Source organism: Fundulus heteroclitus, chromosome 4, assembly GCF_011125445.2.
Source record: "Fundulus heteroclitus isolate FHET01 chromosome 4, MU-UCD_Fhet_4.1, whole genome shotgun sequence".
Taxonomy (NCBI): domain Eukaryota; kingdom Metazoa; phylum Chordata; class Actinopteri; order Cyprinodontiformes; family Fundulidae; genus Fundulus; species Fundulus heteroclitus.
In genome coordinates this window covers 19,341,671-19,361,266 of record NC_046364.1, presented here as the reverse complement: position 1 = coordinate 19,361,266, position 19,596 = coordinate 19,341,671, and the positions used below count along the sequence as shown (strand labels likewise).

The 19,596-nt window shown below is 45.3% G+C and overlaps 1 protein-coding gene across 3 annotated transcripts; it reads left to right on the top strand.

The window, feature by feature from the left end:
- The first annotated feature begins 2,235 nt into the window (after window positions 1-2,235).
- On the top strand, window positions 2,236-18,083 carry LOC105934131 (homeobox-containing protein 1). Of its 3 annotated transcripts, none has more exons than XM_021322290.2 (10): window positions 2,236-2,426; window positions 7,680-8,174; window positions 8,592-8,677; window positions 8,754-8,864; window positions 8,944-9,100; window positions 10,305-10,387; window positions 10,512-10,607; window positions 11,285-11,373; window positions 11,472-11,555; window positions 11,635-18,083. In XM_021322290.2, exons 2-10 carry the CDS (start codon window positions 7,681-7,683, stop codon window positions 11,962-11,964), a joined length of 1,530 nt encoding a protein of 509 aa, XP_021177965.2. In that variant the 5' UTR covers window positions 2,236-2,426; window position 7,680; the 3' UTR covers window positions 11,965-18,083. The 3 variants fall into 3 exon arrangements, with proteins under 3 accessions (XP_021177965.2, XP_021177964.2, XP_012729442.2); XM_021322289.2 differs by having other exon boundaries at window positions 11,282-11,373; XM_012873988.3 differs by having other exon boundaries at window positions 11,279-11,373.
- Window positions 18,084-19,596: the final 1,513 nt, after the last annotated feature.

Genomic DNA, 19,596 nt, shown 5'->3' with positions numbered 1-19,596 from the left:
TCCCACAAACGTACTGGGAGTCACCAGTAACAAGGCTGCCCATTGGACTTTTGCAAGGTTCTGTGTGAGGACGAACAATGTCACTGATATAGAGCTGAGCCATATATCCTTTAAATCTTGATCACAGGGGATATGAAGTTAAACTGTATTGCTCCCCATTTGCTTGCACTACCACCATTGTATCCTGACTACCAGAGATTGACCCTCTGCTGTAGTTGCACACAGTGGTCTCCTGTGATGTTGCAGAACTGATTTACATTGTTTTAACATGTTCGACTCATGGTGCCATCACCCATGCCCTCTGGGGTTCATTTTAAATGTGCAAACTTTGAGAAATTCATTTCTTGGTTCGCGTGTGCCAAACTTCATCCAAGTCACACCATTTCAGGTACGACAGCTTATTTTGAAGGAGCGAGTGCAACATGCATTGCAGTTGGACAGACTTTGATTGCCTTTAATGTAAGTGTGATCAACTAACTTAGTGGCCAAGATAATTAGCCTTATGGAAAGTGTTGACAAAAAGAAGGATAATTAGAGAAAACTTGTTTATTGCAATCAAGACGGTCATATCAATAGAGATAAGATAAGAAATTCCTTTATTGTTCCAAACTGGGGAAATTTGGCTGTGACAGTGGGAAAGGGAGACCAAGTTACGCAAAATTTATAGTAATTTAAAAAATAGAAAACAAGCTAAACTGATCTAAACCTAGTTCTAAAGCAACAGAGTTTTATTAAAAAATGCCAGAGCACGTTTTGCACAATTATTGATATGGCATATTGAGGTAGAAAAAGATTAAATTTACACAGTGATAGAACAGTGTAGAAACACCAGCCTATTTGCAACATTAATAGTAAAGTAGCAAAGACTTGTTTTGTGCGGTTCTAGCCTTAGTGAAATTAGCCAAATGATAACTCTTGACAATAAATTTACTTATTTAAATTTAAAACTGGGCAACATGGTGGTTTGCATGTTCTCCCTGTGCATGCATAGGTCCATAGACATTATATACGTAGACGCCTCGTCGGGCGGGTTCTGCCTATGCTGCGATGCGTCAGAGCATCCGCCATGTTGAATGTGGCAAATCTGCTGTTAGACTCAGTCACTTAAACAGTATCAGAGGAAGTTTAATCTCAGAACATAATTTATATTCGTAATATTTTTATTTTTGTAATATTACGAGTTTATTTTCGTATCCCTTTGGCTTCTTTCTCCTGACTTTATACTCGTAAAGAATAAAGATAATTAAAAGAATCTAACCTGGCCTTATTACTCCAGGAGTAATATATATAAACTGATATTCTGGAAATGTTCCCCCTTAATTCTCATAATATGATGTTTTATCATAACAATTATCGCTTTTGTGTTTGTTTGTTTATTTTTACTTTATTGACCTAGGACTTTTTTCCTCATATTATTAAGTTTACCTCTTTAATACTCACCAAAAAGTCTGTTCCTAGAAGGTTCACATGTGACGCGTTTATGAAATATGAGACCACAATGTTTAATATTAACAAATTGATCCTTAGATTCATAACACATACCACACACACACACACACACATATATATATATATATATATATATAATAATATAGATATATATATATATATATATTATATATATATAGCATATATATAATATATATATATCATATGTCTATCTATCTATCTCTCTCTCTGTATCTTCTATGTATATCTATGTATCTCTCTATATGTCTCTCTCTCTCTGTATCTATATATATCTGTATATATTATGTATATATGTTGTATTTATATGTATATGTATATATGTAATATGATATGTTATCTATATATGTATTTGTTATATATCTATTATAGTATGATGTGTGATTAGAATATATATATATAAATATTATTGTTGTATAATATTATTTATGTAGTTGTATATATATATATGATGTATGTGTGTATATATATATATGTGTGTATGTGTGTATGTGTATATATATGTGTATGTTGTGTATGTATATATATCTATATCTTATCATATATATATAGTGTTATGTATATATATATGTATTATATATTATATATATATATATGTTATGTTGTGTTGTGTGTATATAAAAAACTATTTGCATTGTTTACTCTGAATACCTGTTAATGCAATCATTTCTTTTACTGAGAATCACCCATTTTCCTTGGCCAAGAAAAGCAGCTGCTGCGTAGACCTCTGGCACGGTACACCCCCTGAACTACGACTCCCGTCGGCCCTCGCGTCACAGTGTCAACATGGCGTCTGTCTGCCGGACAAAAGGCGAAGCTGTCTGACGGCGGATTGAAACCCAATTAGAAGCAGGGGGAGACATTTTGGGAAAAGCGTAGCAGTGGCCGGGTCTGTGCGCTCCGAGGCGGCGGATATATGCTCACACCAACATCTGTGGAGGCTCTCGGACTGGACTAAGGTGAGTCTTTCAGCTCCAACAACTGCTGTCTTCAGACGCTCCTGCTCCTGCTGCTGCTGCTGCTCCTGCTGCTAGCTCCGATGCATTTCCCCTTTTTTTCCCCTCCCAGTAAGGTGATAACTGCAAACTCCTTCAAAATCCCCCAGAGCCGCGGGGGGTTTCCTCGGCGTTTTACTTCCACACCTCCTGCACGGTGTCCGCTGGGTAGAACCGGACCTTTTGCACCGCTTCACGGGCTCCGTGCAGTTTATTGTTCGCCTGACACAAAGTCAACTTTTTTTTTTCCTCCCTCACCGCTGGTAAATGCTAACCACACAGGGCAGATGCGGCTTTTGTGCGTAATAACGCCGAAAAACACGCTTTACGACACATTTCGTTGCGCAAAGCCGTTTTGTCTCTCGAGCACGGCCGGATCGGAACCGCCCGCACTTTCAAGCAGTTCGCCAGAGAGCCGGTTGTCAGAAAGCCCACAACTTGTGAGGACACCCACCGGGTGACCCCTCCGGCCCGCTTCGAGCCGCGGCTCGTCTCGGTCCCGACGCGGTTCAGGACCAGGCCAGCCCGCTTCCGGCTCCCCGCATGCGCGCAGCAGGACGCGCTCCGTGCCACGTCTGGGTTCAGCCCGTGCTGTGATGTTATCGTTTAACAAGTCCACGCGTCGCTTCGGACCGAGTGATCGAGTTCATGTGGCGCGGAGGTGTGATTGGAGACACGGGGGGCACAGCGTCAGGGATTCCTGCGGAGTCTGCAGGAATCCCTGACTTTATATGTGATCCAGGTCTGATGAGGGAGAGTAAAATATAGGGCTGCATAGGAAGTATTTGGGTTTCCAAGCCTGTTTGTTTAAAGGCTCCATCCATTCGTGCATCCATCCATCCATCCATCCATCCATTCATTCGTCCATCCATCCATCCATCCATCCAATGGGCTAAAAAGAACCAAGAACTCTGGGGTAATGAGTCCAAAAGAGAGTAGAGAAGTCTCAGAGGTAAAAACGTGTATAGGGACTCTGAAAGCTAATTAGTGTCAAAAGCTTTGTATGTGTTTTGTTGGGTGTGCCGTTGTGTGTGTGTGTTTCCATTTTATTTCAGATAATGTTTGAAATATGTCCTGATTTCGATGCGTAATCCTCTCTCTCGACCCCGTGTGTGGAGGTCTCCAGGCGAGCCGCAGACCGCGTTCCACCCCATTAACTCCAGCCATCACCCAGGCGTCGTCTCCTCTAAAGCCGCTGGCTTGCCCCGGCGTTTTGAGATGCAGAGTCTGGAGCCGTTCGGTCACAAAGCATCCCTCTGCCAGAGCGTGCACTTTGAAGTAATCCCCCGCACTGCTTTGGAGACACTTTATAAGGAGCTAATAGCGTCTTGTCAGCGTTATAGGATTGACCCTCTGGTTCTTTGCACACTTTGCATCCAGGCCGCCCAACCAGTTGGACTCTGTAGTTCCTCTAGCTGTTCCCGAGGCTCAGACTGCTGCAAACATCCCTCCTGTAAAGAAAGGCAGCGATGTACACATGTCAAGAAGCGTCAGTCTATGTGGTATAAACCCTGAAGAAGAACTGGAGAATTGCACAGTACTTCTTTCTATCTTGTCCCGTTTCAGTCACCGTGTGTTTCCTTTGGGTTGTACGCCCCTAGGCAAACCCAAGGCTGGGCAAAAGTTGGGAGGGGAGAGAGAAGCACAGCTGGTTTTAATTGCTTTGAGGCGCAGAAAAAAATCTGAAAAGTGCGGCCTGAATTTGGATCTAGTCCCCCTGAGCCAATAGTGTGCAGAGCCTGTAAACAAGCCTCAAGTCTTGTTTTTAGATCTGGACTTTGACTAGGCCATCCTAGAACATGGATATGAGTCGATGTAAACCCTTTCCTTGTAACTCGGGGTTTTTGTTAAGGGTCACCGTACTACTGGACTGCAAACCCCCCCCCCCCCCCCCCCCACCCCACCCTGGTCTGAACCCTGTAGTACCCCCCAGGATGCTTCTGTACTCAGCACCATTAGCTCCGCCTTCTGTCAACCAGCATCCTGCGCCATCACATTTCACTGGGCGGAAGCTGCGTTTTTTGTTATCGTTCAGTGTTCGAATGGTAACAAAAAAAAAAAAAAAAAAAAAGTAATTTTGTTCCCATCATCCACACGTCTGCTGTGTCCCCTACACAACCTATGGCGGACTGGAAGCAGGACGTCTTTACGTAACGGTCTTCTTCTCGACAAAAAAAGTTTGAAACCCACATATCATTTTTCTGCTACGCGCTGCCTGGTGCCGGTCTACCTCATAAAATCCAACGATCTAACGATGAATGATGGCAAAATCCGAAGAGGTTCTAAGGGACGGGGCGCTTTTCTGGAGAGGCATCTCAAATGCTGTTTGTTGAGCAGGAGCGCCTTTTAAACCGGACCTCTGAGTAGTTTAATGCACACACACACACACACACACACACACACACACACACACACACACACACACACACACACACACACACACACACACACACACACACACACACACTCATGCCCTAGTATACGACGTGTGTCACGTGAGCCGTTCTGCTGTAATTTTGCAGCTCTCTGTCATTTGTTTCTTTCTGATTTAGTATACCATGAGTCATCCTCTGCAGCAGGAAGAGAAAGTATGTAGCCTGGCTGCCAGAGATGTAAAATTTTCTTGGCATTTTTCCTAAGACGCACACACACACACACACATCCCCTCTATCTCCATTTCTTTTTATATGCGTAGATCTGCCTGCTGACTTTAATTTTCCTCTGTTGCCTGTTTCTTCTCTCCCTCTCTCCCTCTCTGCTACAGAAAGAGATGCATCAAGACGGACGTGTTATCTCTTATTTCTGTTTATCTTGTTCTCCCTGACCCCCCCCACCCCCCCGGCCCAGGCCCCACCCCGCACACAGACCGGCTTTGTTGTCGTTATCAGGCCATATAAAGTATTCGCTGTGCGCGAAAACGATAAAGAGCGTAGCAAAGATACGGCTGCAGCGATCAGGATTTACATTTTGGAGGCTGGAGCTGCACGGAGCGCCGAGGGTGCGCTTCCTCTGAAACCGTGAAACACAACACGGCGGCACGTATTTCCACTAGAGCCATTTGCATGATGTTCTATATGATTACTGGGGTTGCTCAGATAAGAGCCTGATTGAATCTGGAGGAATGCACTTCATATCTGGATAGCAGCTGCAGAGCGCCGCTCAAGAGGCTGTGTGTGTGTGTGTGTGTGTGTGTGTGTTTGTTATTCTGCACACAAGAGGCTCACACATAAATTTAAAGCAGTCGTTCTTTAGCTTGATTCATCAGCACAGTTTTGAACCGTTACATGTGAAGTGTCAAGTTTTATGAGCTCTTTTTAATGCCTCGGAGTTTGTAGACGTAATGTTGAATATGAAACCTTGATTGGCAGTGAAAGCCGACCTCCTCCAACCTTAACAACATGGGTCCAAATTGTAGCTTTTTGAATCGTTTTCTGTTTTAATGCATTAAAGCTGTCGTTCTGAAGATTCCCCAGAATCCCTTTTAAAATGTATATATGGGTTCATTTCTAACGTATAACAAGGGTTTCTAACAACCAGAATGTTTCAACATTGCTACACTATATATATATATATATATATATATATATATATATATATATATATATATATATATATATATATATATATATATATATATATATATATATATATATATATATATATATATATATAAACAAATGGCTTTTAGCCCGACTTATACCTGCAGTCAACTTTTAACTAGCTATGAACCTCATATGGCAAAAATAATATCAAGCCGTTAATGTTAAAGACTAACGTTTGTTACAAGTTTTATTCTTTTTTAGTAGTTTATTAATAGTATTCATCAAACTAATGACAGCAGGTACAGACCAAACAGCAGGGGGTGCTGTTGTGACATTTAGGGGGATTTAGAAGGCCTGTATTAAGGCTGACATGTGGCTCAGCCCTCTGCAGTACCTTCACGCACCAGTGGGGAGCGTGCCCCGCTATTTGAGAAGCACTGGACTGGAACTTTCTTACATTCTGCTGCCTCAGAGCCTCATTCGTGTATTTTTTTATTATTTTTTATTTTTTTGAGGGGGGTGTGGTTATCTGGCAGACCTACAAAAAGTGGCTCATTCAGATCAAACGGAGAACGTCTGTGGACATAAACCTTAAAGTGTTGCCACAGCTGGACTTTGACTGGGCCATTCTGACACTTGGTAATGCTTTGATCTAAACCGTCCCACCGGAGCTCTTGCTGGATGTTTTAGGGTCGCCGGATGGCAAACCCGAGTCTCACGGGATTTTCCTCCAGAACAGAAACTCTGTCCCCACATCACGATGGCGCCCCCGCCGTGTGTCGTCTTTTGCCCTTCCAGGATGCTGTGCAGGGTTGTGCTTAAATGTGTTTAAATCCGATTAAAAGAGGCTGAATGCAAACACACATGCCGTACTATCCAGGTGTTTATCTGTGTTCAGTTGTGAAACCCAAGAATACATTTTATTCCACTTTAGGCCTACGCTACCTTGTTAGCCTGTCACCAAAGAAATCCCCTCAACAGATTGGCGTTTGTGGTTTTAGAAAGCTTCGGTCATGATAATTAAGCCCCAGTTCGTTTTTGGTAGCCTATACCAGTGTCTCCTTTATGAGGGAGAAGCAGACAGCCAAGCAGGAAATGGTCACTTTGATTAATAATAGTCTAAATATCTTAGACAGGAGTTGTGTCTCTCATGAGGAAGGACCCAGAGTTCACCAGTGCCGGTGTAACGCCAGGGGCCTGCAGCCTGGGGCAGGAGCCACAATGGGCCCCTGGGATTGTAAAGGTAGCAGACCCACACAGGCACTCCCAGAGGCTCTCAGACCTGGAACCCAGACCGGGGGCTCCCAGTCGGGCGATCAGCCATGCCAAACAAAGCAGGCGGGGGTAAGCTGTTAACCTGGCCACCGTGATTACGTTAAACATTACTGGCGAGTCACTGGGGCGCGCTGCTAAAGGCTTCAGAATAACAAACAGACGCTGGCCGAGAAACGCGTGGAAGATGAACCTGATCCTGGGTCAGCTCGGGTCTAAACGCAACACGTAGCTTTGATTAATCGGGATAAACGTTTCCTGATCGACGGGACCTTCTGGTTCGCTGGTTTTAAGCAAAAGCGTAAAGCCTTGATATGTTCCGAGGGGCCCAACTAGTTTCACTGTGATTCTGAGGCTGATCTTGGTTCCTGTTCTGCCTCTTTCTCTTCTCCACGCTCTCCAGGATGTTCCAGCAGAGTGAGGAGCCTCGCTTCACCATCGAACAGATCGATCTCCTCCAGAGGCTGCGGCGGACCGGCATCACTCAGGTGGAGGTCCTCCACGCCCTGGACACCCTCGATCACCTGGACCGGCAGAATGGCCACAAGCAGGCCCGCAAAGCTTCCTACCTGCCGCCTTCGTCTTCCCTGTCTTCCTCCAACTCCGTCTCGGCCTCCTCGTCCACCACGTCCGCCTCCACTCAGACGGCGTTCCCCGACAACCGGCTCTCCGTGTCGCCCGGCGACAACTTGGACGCCGCCTCCCCGCCTCTGCCGGTCCAGACGGCCTCGCCGGTCGTCGTCCAGAACGGCCTCGCCGCCGCCGTGGCCAACGGGAAGCTGTCGCCGCCTCGGTTCCCGCTGGCGGTGGTTAGCGGCAGCGTGAGCGCGCCGGGCTTCGGGTTCGAGGCCAGCGAGGAGGACCTGGACCTGGAGGATAAAGTGGAGTTCCTGATGAGGTGAGACTTTAAAGGTTGTATGAGATGCAGCTAAAGCCCTGGGCTGGGTCACAGCTACAGTTATTGAGGGGAGTGAAATGTTTTAAATGTGCTCTGGAGGAGATGAGCAGCTCTAAAGCATCCATTCAGCCTGGATAGGCTTGCAGGATTCCCGGCTGACGCACACTGTGCTCACGCCTGCGTCTCTCGTGTAACCTGCTGCCAGACGGCGGCCGTCTCAGCAGTATCGATTCACAAATGTGCGAAGACGAAATCTAACTAGGGGGAGAGCAAATGTGGTTACGGCTTTCCCTTCGCTGCCCGCATCCGTTTCTGCACACTTCAGGACTATTACTACCAGCGCTGAGCGTGGACTAATGTTCTCCTCTGATGTGGTAGATTTAGATGGGTTTTGCACTTTGTGGCTGTGTATTGTAGGAGGGACAGCAGCGTGATCAAAGAGGAGATCAAGTCCTTCCTGGCGAACCGGCGGATCTCCCAGGCTGTGGTCGCTCAGGTGACCGGTGAGTATGGGTCCGGTGAGACGGCGGGGGGGGGGGGAGCATTAAAACGCACTGAGTGGCTCTCCTCCTCCTTCAGGGATCAGCCAGAGTCGGATCTCACACTGGCTCCTGCAGCAGGGCTCGGACCTCAGCGAGCAGAAGAAACGGGCCTTCTTCCGCTGGTACCAGCTGGAGAAGACAAACCCCGGTAAGGATCTGCCCATCAACACAAGTTCAAGTGAGCTCAGGTCTTAGTGTCTGAATACGAGTCCTCTTGGTCCCGACAGGCGCCACCTTGGCCATGCGAGCCGCCCCGCTGGCTCTGGAGGACGTGATGGACTGGCACCAGACCCCGCCCCCGTTCACCTCCGCCCCCGGGGGCTTCCGGCTGAGGCGAGGCAGCAGGTTCACCTGGAGGAAGGAGTGCCTGGCCGTCATGGAAACGTGAGGAGCAGAGCAGATCGTCATGGTTCCTGAACCTTATAGACGGCTTTGCTGGTTAAATATAACCTGACTTCCGCCAGCTGTATGTCGCTTCGCCTAGCTTCACTCACATCCATCTGGGACATCTCCCATAGAAAGTGATTTCTCCAACCAATTTTATTGTCTAGCCAATCAGGACGCAGGGCTGGAGTTTCATAGATGTGACGTAGTGGAGAAGCCACCGTGAGACTGTTTTGATAACAATGGCGGCTCGTCGAGGAAGCAAGCGTTAACATTGATGCTGCTATTTCTTCCGTGTTGTCCAATCTACCTAATATTGTTTCGTTAAAAGAACATCAGAAAACGGCTCTGAAGGCTTTTGTTGGCTGTTCTGTTTTGTTTTTTCCCTGCGTCGCTCTCACAGCGTCACGGGTTAGCTTCGTGTGAGTGGTTGAAATAGCATGTCGATAAAGATGACAGACAAGTGGCTTATCCAATCACATGCAAGGATTTTTGATAAGGCCCAGCCTTCAGTAAAGGCAATTCCTATGGAGAGGTCCCAGATGGATGAGTGGAGCTAGGCGGAGCGAAATTCATCTGGCTAGGGTCTGGTTAGGTTAAATGTTCTGTAAAGGCATCTGTAAAATGAGTGTATTTGTCCTTGAATTGAGCAGGTAAATAAGATGCTCTGTCAATGGAATGAGCATTTTAACCCCTAAAATAAGATAATTAGATATACTGCTCTCTAAATAAGATGATGGAGATGAGTTGTTTCTATTTCAAGCACAAAAATCTTATTCCACTGGCAAATCATCTTATTTACCTGCTCAAATCAAGAACAAATACACTAATTTCAAGAAAATTCTACTTATTCGTAGTTTAGTTTTTGCAGTGTAGGTTGAAAAAGTGGCAGCTTAGGTTCAGACATGTGGAAGAAGGCGCTGCGGTCAAAGCTGAGCTCACAGGCGGCGTCCAGAATGCCGCGAGCTGCAGAAAGCTACCGCTGAACATCATGGCTCTATGAAACACGGTGGTGGCAGCGTCACGCTGATCACAGCTGATGGCAAAATGTACGGAGCTAAATAGAAGGCAGTTCTGCGAGGAAACCTGTGAGGGGCTGCTCTGTGTGCACAGATAAACATCCTAGAGGGAAGTGTGTGGCGGTAACCAGACGTAGGAGTAGGCTGTGATGAATGTGCTGTGACAGTATGGTCTGTGTGAACAGCTACTTCAGTGATAACCAGTATCCCGATGAAGCAAAGAGGGAGGAGATCGCCACCGCCTGCAACGCTGTCATTCAGAAGCCAGGTACTCTTTCCCTCACGCTCCATCCTGTTTACGATCAGCAGTGTCACACTTTGTCTCGCAATCACGGAGAGAGGCGCAGCAGGCCGCGGCTCAGACACCTCCCGTCTGTCTGTCTGCTTTGCAGGGAAGAAGCTGTCCGATCTGGAGAGGGTGACGTCTCTCAAGGTCTACAACTGGTTCGCCAACCGCCGTAAGGACATCAAGAGGCGCGCCAACATAGGTAATGTTTACTTCTGTGTCGGGATTAGCCGCTCACATTTTTATTTTATTTAAAAATGTTACAAATTGCACACCATGCATCCCACCACAGCCGGAGAAATCTGGGGAAAAAAAAGATTTATATTCAGAAAAGCTGGCACCAAACGTTTAGCTGCATGTCCCGCTGTGACGGCAACCAGACATCAGCGTGACATTAATGTGGAAAGTAGAAGCCAGACTTTGACTAGGACATCGCTGGATGGTACTCCTGTTATCCATTCTGCACTATACACCCAGGCTTTTGCTCATATGCCACCCTACTTCTTGAAGTCTTTTCTGTTTCCAGACCGTTTCAGGATTTCTGCAAAGGTCTTATAGGTTTCAAGTCTTCATAATCTTAACTTGATCCTACCTACCTCCCTCGTTTCCTTACCGGCTGCCTACTTGTTAAACACTCGTGCCAGAGGTGTACATCGTCGATTTAGGTTACGTTGTTTTTAACTTAGTTATACTATAAAGCTGGGTAAATATAATGTATTGTGAAGCTGTTGTTTAATTTCATAAAAAGCTGATTAAACATTATTAAAACCCTGGTTTTAATACCTCCCCTCCCCCACTGGGTGTCTCCCGTTGCTCCTTCATGTGCTGCTTGTCCAACTTTGATATGCTATGATAAGCTTTGTCTTTTTGAAGAAGCAGCCATCTTGGAGAGCCATGGCATTGAGGTTGAGAGTCCAGGAGGTCAGTCCAACGGCGACGAGGTGGACGGCAACGACTTCCCCGACCAGGTGAGTTGGATCTGCGCGGCGAGACACCTTCATGCGCCGCCCGTCTGCACCTGCACTGTTTGTAACGCAGCACCAGGCTAACCCGCTGGACGTTGCAGGGCTGTGACGTGTCCCTGTTCGACAAGAGGGCCTCGGCCAGGCCGTTCGGCTTCAGCCGAGCGGACCTGTCCTCTCCAACCCAGGTAGGTCCCGGCCCTCTCCAAACGACTGCGTGTCCAGACGCGGTCGGCTAAATGTTCTCCTCCGTTCTCCTTCACTCAGGTCCCGCCGCAGCTTCCCAGCTGGTTCTCTGCCCTGGCTAGGGGAGGCACGTCCGGGCAGCGGGCCTCGCTGATTGGCCGCTCCCTCGTGTCATCGGGGTCAGGCCCTCAGGCAGAAGGGTCCAGAATGACGGGCGCGTCCTGGTCCCCCCCGTCCCCGTCCCTCCAGGACGACTCCGGCCTCCACGGCGCGCTGTCCGAACCCCAGGACCCGGTGAGCTCAGAGAAGACGGCCGCCAGCCGCAGCAGCCCGGCCTCGGCCAATCAGCCGGAGGGAGCGGGATGCATCGTGGGGAGTCAGATCAAGATGGAGAGCATGGAGGATGACTGACAGGTGTCATGACCAGGTGTCCATTATATGCAAGCAGATTTTATAGGAATGTTATAAGTGAACAAAAAGACCAAACGTGTAAACTCCAACCCTGAGATACCTCCCAACCCTACCTCCAACCACCAACCTACTCTGCTACACTCGTATAGCTGTTAATAGTGTAACATGATCAAAATGACAAACCTTTCTACGTTAGTCGTCTCTGGTGATCTGTGGAAGATTCAAATCTGGCATCTTTAGTAGAGAGCCCGCAGAGAAAGCTCCCTGCTTCCACCCTCAGCTCCGCCGCGCCCAGGGAACCCGCCGGAGCGGCCCCAGAACCCTTTCTCTGTTCGTTTCTTCCACTTGGAGACGGTTTAAATCTTCCACAGATGGCTGTCGAACAGGACACGAAGCCTCGCGCAGGTTCCCACGGAGGACCGCACCGCTCGCAGCAGGGCCACGCTGGACTCGGCTTGGGAATCAAAATGCTTTCAGGGTCTTGCACTGTGATCTCAACTGAACAGCCTCAGTGTATAGGAATATAACAACGAGCTTCGTGTTTTTTCCTTTTTTTTTTCTTTTACTGAATCTTTTTTTAAGGCGTCGTCGCTCGCATTTCATAGCAGATTTCTGGCAGATGAATCCGTGTAGGCCCGGAATAAGCTTAAGGTCGCAAACATTTCTTTGAGCTGAAGATGATTATAAAACATAATCTTCAAAGAAGCAGAAGCAGAATAATCCCCTCACAGAATAAGCTTCCTAGATAATGGCTGTAAAATATAGGTATGAAATTGAAAGAACATCTTATTTACCGCGCCTTGGCAACATCTTCACACTCCTGGAACTGTTTCACATTGAGTCTCATTACAGCCGCCGACCTTCATGTATTTTATTGGGGTTTTGGAGGGATAGACCAACACAGAGCAGCGCATAATTGGGAAGTGGACTTTTTTTTATTACAAGTTAAAAACCCAAAAGTTTGCTTTCAGGCGTCTATAGTCTGATACAAAGAAACTAAAATCCGTTTAGTTGCCTTCAGGAGACACCGGCTTAGTAAACGGAGACGACCTTGGTGGGATTCAGTGTGAATCCAGATGTTGGTGGCTGGAACCAGCAAAAATGTGAAGAAGTTCAACGGGTGTGAAAACTTTTGCAGGGTCCTGTTAAAAAAAAAAAAAAAAAAATAGCCAGTGCTAAAAGCTGGCTGTTAAAGTTTAAGCCTTTCTTAACTGACTGCATTGACACGTTAAAGTTTTAGAGATGGCTTCCATGCTTGTCTTTCCAACTTCGGAGTCAGTGCTTTATGGTTTTTATTGCGTTCAGTCAGTCTGAGAGACTTTAAGGTGATTTTGCTTTGGGAAGTGTGTGTTAATTTTTTTTTATCTTTTATAATGCACTGCTTAACGTGCCCACCAGAAACTAAAACGGGAATTTAAACCGCATAAATGCAGCTGCTTGGTAAGCAGAGCAGAGTATTTTAACGCTACAAATGTGCTGGTATTTCTGAACGCCGTGTCCGGCAGGCGTACAACCTCAGTATTCACTTCTTAGATTTCGATCGCGATCCAAAGGAAGCCAAAACCACCGCCGTCTGTATATAACATAGCCATGTAAAGAGACTTCAGTTTGATTGGTTATTATTTATTCATTTGTATCCAAGAGTGAACGATCACTGTGAGATCTACCCCTGATGTAGAGGAGCCGGTCAGGATGCGTCCGGCCGGTTTAGAAACTAGAAACGAAAGTGTGCTGAAGACGTACAGTCGTGGTAAAAAACCCACAACTGTACGTCTACTATGTAAGTAAGTGTGCACACACCCATATGGTATACTTTATATAACATTATATAAACATCTAAGCATCTATTGAGAGGAACTATCAGCCTGAATGAGTGCTGTCGCTGCGAGGTGTGTGGAATATTAGCCAAAAGATTGAGTTTTATTATTTGTGTATTGCTGAAATGTGTTATAGTCATGGTTGGCTCTATACGACCGGGATATGCTAATCAAAGGCACATCAGATGTGTCAACTAATCATGTGAATTATGTCATCTTCCTTCTTATTTTTTTTTTATTTAGGTATATCTGTGCTTCCGTTGGATATGCCATGTGTTTTAAACACATACTGCCACATATTACTTGTATTTTATGGTTTTAGTGACACTTTATTGAATACCATGGTGCTTAGAGTCCCTGCTGTTAGTAACTTTTACTTATCACATGGAGTGACTGATGGGCCAGAGCAGCAGCAGCAGCCGCAGCAGCAAAAGGAGAAAAATACTAATCTAACTACACTGACAAGCATTCTTTGTTTCTTAGGAACAAAAAAGGTGTTTAGAAAAAAATTATAAATTCAAAAGATGTCTGACCGTACAGCCATTGTAGATATCCCTCGTGCTTTTTAGCTTTTTGTCAATCATTTAGTCCGTTTGTACTGAATGTACCGATTTACTTATTTAAAACCATAGCTCTCCTGCATTTTTATTTATGACCAACAGGGGGCATTTGTAGTTGCAGTCTTCCTAGGCCCAGTGGGGATGACTAAGAATGTCGGGGTGACACACCGAAGGCTACAGGAGGATGTTATTTATGGCGTCCCGGTATAAACGTATCTGGGTGCAGGAGGGACGCTGATTATTCAGTAGTGAAACACCGTGAAGGAGAAAAATAACAACGTTGACTCTTAACGCGAGGGAAGAGGCGTAGGGCTCGCTTAGATTGGTGCAACTCGGTGCAGTACCGCCCCCTTGTGGTAGCACAGAATTGGAGGAAACAAGTGGGGAAAATAATAGCTGAAGTTGTGGATGCCATGTGAGGAGGTCAAGGTGTCCAGGCTAACGCTGTTAGCTTGTTGCGCTGCAGCTGTGCTGGTACATTAACGCAGAGAGACCTTAGTCAGCAACACACAAGATATGTGATCTGAATCTTCAAAGGCAACTTGGGTCAGATGGAGCTTTGGCGTCCCCTGACTACTCACCTCCCACATGTTGGGCAGGATTTATTCCAGGTTGTTTCCCAGTAACCTTTAAACCGAGGGCGGCGCCTCGCTGTGGATCTGTTTCTCAGACAACTGAGAGTAGACAACGGAGGCTACAAACACGAGCACTTTACAGACTACATGCCATAACCGGAGGAAGATCAGCACCACCAGTGACCCCCTCAGCGTCATACCCTAAAACCTGCTGGCTTTACACCAGTGGCTTTAGCATTGCAGCCGTTCAGGTCTCACCTCCTGCCCGGGCTTTTTACATGACTGCGTGGGAGCATGCAGGAGCAAAGTGCAGCAGCACCACGTTAGCTGGAAGTCAATAGCGGGGATACATAAGGCTCTGTGTGTTGCCTTTGTTTTTTGGGTCTGGGTTCTGTGCTGTGGAACAACAGGTACCACATGCTGGGCCTCTTTTCCTTTGAGACAAACACTAACTCTCCCAGAAATAGCTCAGCGTGGGTTAGTGCAGGGTTTATGTAATAACAAATAAACTCGATAGGCTAAAACATTTCAGAAATGTTCATCCGGGACAATTGTACAACAATTTTATTCGGTGAAAGACTTTATTAGAGTGGAAGCAACATAGTGTTTCGGATAATTTGATCTGAACTTCACGCAAGGTAAAGTAATATTATGTAAAAGACCAAATAAATGGGCTATAAAATGTTAAACTGTGTCAACCTCACCTGGTGTGACAGTTTGAACTCTAGGCGGTGCTTCATAGAAACCTAGTGGCCTTTAAACGGTGCGGGTTGTTTCTGGCTGCATCTTTAATGAAGCTTCTCAACCAACAGCACTGACATTGAGTCAATGCACAAATGGCTTGTTGTAGCCGAGCTATTGTATGATAATAGGGCTTGCCATATCACCAGACACCCCAACTGCTCAGTGCTGAATGAAAACAAGCGCTAACTTCCCATCAGGAGACTTCCCAACCATTCTTGCAGTGGTTGGGTGTGGTCCGCTTTAGGTAGCAGCTTCATCTACTCACGTTGTTATATCTATTTGGCTTCTATTTTTTTTTTATATAGTTTAAAATGATAAGCCATGAATTTAAACTAGTTCATAGTAAACTGGAAACAAACCAGTTTGTTTGTGGGGAAAAATGCTAATTTCTATTAGGGATGCACTGATCAGTTAGCCCAAGGTCAGAATCGGCCAATTTTCTGATCGAGTGTGCATCATCAGTATCAAGAACTCCTGCTACTTATATATATATATATATATATATATATGAACAAAACCTACTGCATGTACTTTAATGCACTTTTTGTATTTAGCATAAATTAGAAGCTACAGAAAGAAAGGATAGTGTTAATATTCCTTCATTTTCAGTTTAAAATGGCAACCTCTATCAAAGAAACTTCACTACATTTTTGTCTTCTGTGTCGTGGCCTTTGGAATAAAAAAAAAATCTGAATGGTCCAATACCGGGATCAAAACTGGAAATCGGTGCATTTCCAGTTTAAACAAGTCATAGTTGTGTAATTCTGTTAAGACTATATGATGTTGTGGATAAGGTCCTCTAGAATGGCTGTACATTTAAAGCAGTACATCGCTGGTTTTCAGCATCTTCAGATACCTCAGTCACTCCCCTTCAGCTGTGAGCTACGCCCCACGGCTTCCTCCGCTGCTGCTTCCAGCTCTTAGGCTGTCAAAGGACAGAAACCGATCAGAGAACAGTCTCGCTGCCAGCAAGCTGTGACAAAGTTCTTTAGAGAAAAAAAAAAAGATACATGTGGTGAGGGAAACTGCTTCTCAAACTAGATTCAATGCATAGAAAAGCTGAATGTAAAGGGAAGCTCTACTCCACAAAGGAGATTAACTTCATGTGTTCGCCATGAAATGTTTGAATCCTTCCTAATTTGGGGATTTTAAACCCAAATCTTCAGTGTTTTGATGGATTGTTTCCATTTTATTTGTGTGACAGCAGAGCTGTCTCCGTGTCTTTGCTTTAAGCTTCAGTGGCATTATCGGTGATGTAGCTCTCCGTCATTCTTTTTCTTATTTACACCAAAAACTCGTTATGTTTGAATCTGCTTAGCAGAAACCTTTGTGAAAGGAAGCTATAGGTTAGTTTAGGAGAGCCTGCTGTCATGAGATTATTGCAGCGTTTAAATCCCCTCGTTTGCTGCCTGCGCGGCAGATCTGCTGGGTCTGGTGTTGCCATTTAGAAATTATTTTAAAGGTTTTTAAGGACATGTACTGTATGTTAGAAACAGGAGGGGACAACATGAACAGGGGCGGAGGCAACTGTTTTTAAAACCAGATTTTGCCTCTTTTTTTTTTCTCTTTCTCTTAAAAACCAGTGGTTCACAGGAGCATGTCACCAGGAGTCATTCGTTCAGGAAACACTGCGGCGTTGCATAAAGACAAATTACTGATTTATTTGCCAGTATTTGAAATAAGCTATCCCTCCCCCACGCCCCTAATGTTTCGTACCTGCAGTCTCTTCTGTTGTTTCCGTCCTGTTGATTTAGGTTCTCGTTGTGTCCTGATTACCTCTCTTTGTGCCAGAACGTGTGACATAATCACTCGGAGATGTTCTGAAAAGAAAACCCAGTACCACAGCTTTGCTCTTCCAGTTCTGTCTGATCCGCCTCAGCGTGTGTGTGGAGTCCTGGATGCAGTTTAACGGCTGCCTTCACCCACGTCTTTTAACCGTGTTTATTTCTGATCCTTACTATTCAGATGAAAACAGCTGGGTAATATCTTTCATGTAGATGCCATTCGCTGCGTACGCTCCAGCCTTAACATTCTCATCCCACCATCCAGGGACTGGAAACGCTACTTTAAAACAAACACCTCCTCCAGCTGTTTAACAGTGATGGTTGTCCCATCGTTCTGGCAATAAGCTCTTCAATAAATCTCTGTAAAACAAATATCAAACCTCAACTGGATGGGTGTTGGATCAGTTTTTTTTTTTTGTGTTTTCTTTTTAAATCTCCCCTTGTTCATCATTTCTATTTCAAGATTTAGTGCCTTTTTTGGACGAGTAGACTGTTGTGTAAATGCTATGTAGAAAAAAAAAAATCTACATATGCCTTTTGTTACTTTTTCATCTGTTCGATAAACCTTGATTTGTTATTTTTAAGGTGTGTTTTTATCGATATTCTATTTACAAGGGAATAAAAGCTGATCAGACTCGATGCACTGCGTCACTCGTGTTTCCTGTTTACTATGTGGAACAGCTGAAGCTAAGGCTGAATGGACAGAGACCAATAAGTCTCACCGCAGATTCTCAATTGGATTTAGGTCTGGACTTTGACTAGGCCGTTTTACCAGGACTGCTCCATCGTGGGTCTGAGGTTATCCTGCTGGAAGGCCAATCTTCACCTCAGTCTAAAGTCTTGTCGCCTCAACAGGTTTTCCTCCAGGCTTGACCCTGATGAAGAAAGTTACCCTCCCATACAATTCATGAGCAATTGATTGCTTTGTTTACCACAGAAACATGTCAACAGCAGCAATGGCTGGAGAAATGTGCTGTGATTCAGTTTCAAAGTCTTGTTGAAGTTATACCAGGATAACAGTCATACTTTTGAGACCAAAATATTACTTTTTGTGTATGAATTCAGGTAGTAAGGGTTAAACCATCAGAACAGGACTTTGTCATAAAGGAGATATCTTCTCTCCACCACTTGTATTAATAAAAACTCTCCAACTAGCTACTTATATACAGTAAGTTACATTCAAGTTAACTTCTAAATAAAATAAGCCTAATAATGATTTCTATCCCAAAAAGCCAGGTTTCAAATGCGTTTGGAAGGATTCCCTTTGGGTTCCTGGCACTTCTGCTTATTGACCAGCAGGTGTCAGTATTCGTCCCACGTTGAATTCAAGCTTTTGCCATTTTATCTTTATTGAGTAAAGACAGAAAAACCTCCCCGATGTTAAGTTACATTGCACAAAATAAAACAAGAAAATACTCTCACCATACCTTTTTTATTTTATTCCCCTTAATCTATTTACGGTTTAGATGATTAAAAAGGAAAATACATGTATTATAATACACATTTATTCTTTGGATTGCAGCATAAAATTATTACATGAAACAATTAAATTAACCAAAAGCCAAACTTGTGCTCAGATTTCTGTCCTTTTTATAAGCCTTAATATGCGCATATGTACACAAGCGTCCAGAGAAGGAACACAGAGGATGCAGGCGGACAGCCCTGATCACGACTACTTACAACCACAGCGTAATACTGCTGACTGGGCCGAGGCCACGCCACCAACTAATGTGGAAACGTTTGTCCTCAGCGACATGGGGGCGACCTTATGAGTCTTCATCATCATCGTGCAGCCCAGGTGAACATGGCTGCTGGCAGGAGGGAGGGAGATGGATGTGAAACCGGAGGAAATGACCGGACGCTGCACCTGAAACGAGGCTGTGTGGCATCACCTGTCAGCCGTGTATTGCTTGTTTGGGTGGTTCTTCTCGGTGCCTGAGAGCACGCTGAGGACGAGCCCAGTGTCCGCGGAACAATCCAGATGGCTGGAGCGAGCTCTGAGGTAGTTCAAAAGGTGAAAACAAGACTCCCAGTTCTGTTTTAGCCTAAACGGAAAACTCCTGAACCTGGAGTTGGTCTGATATGATCCTGGGTGGTTGCAACTCTCAATCAGGGATTGGTTTTCTGACCGTCACCCTGCGTGGAAGACGAG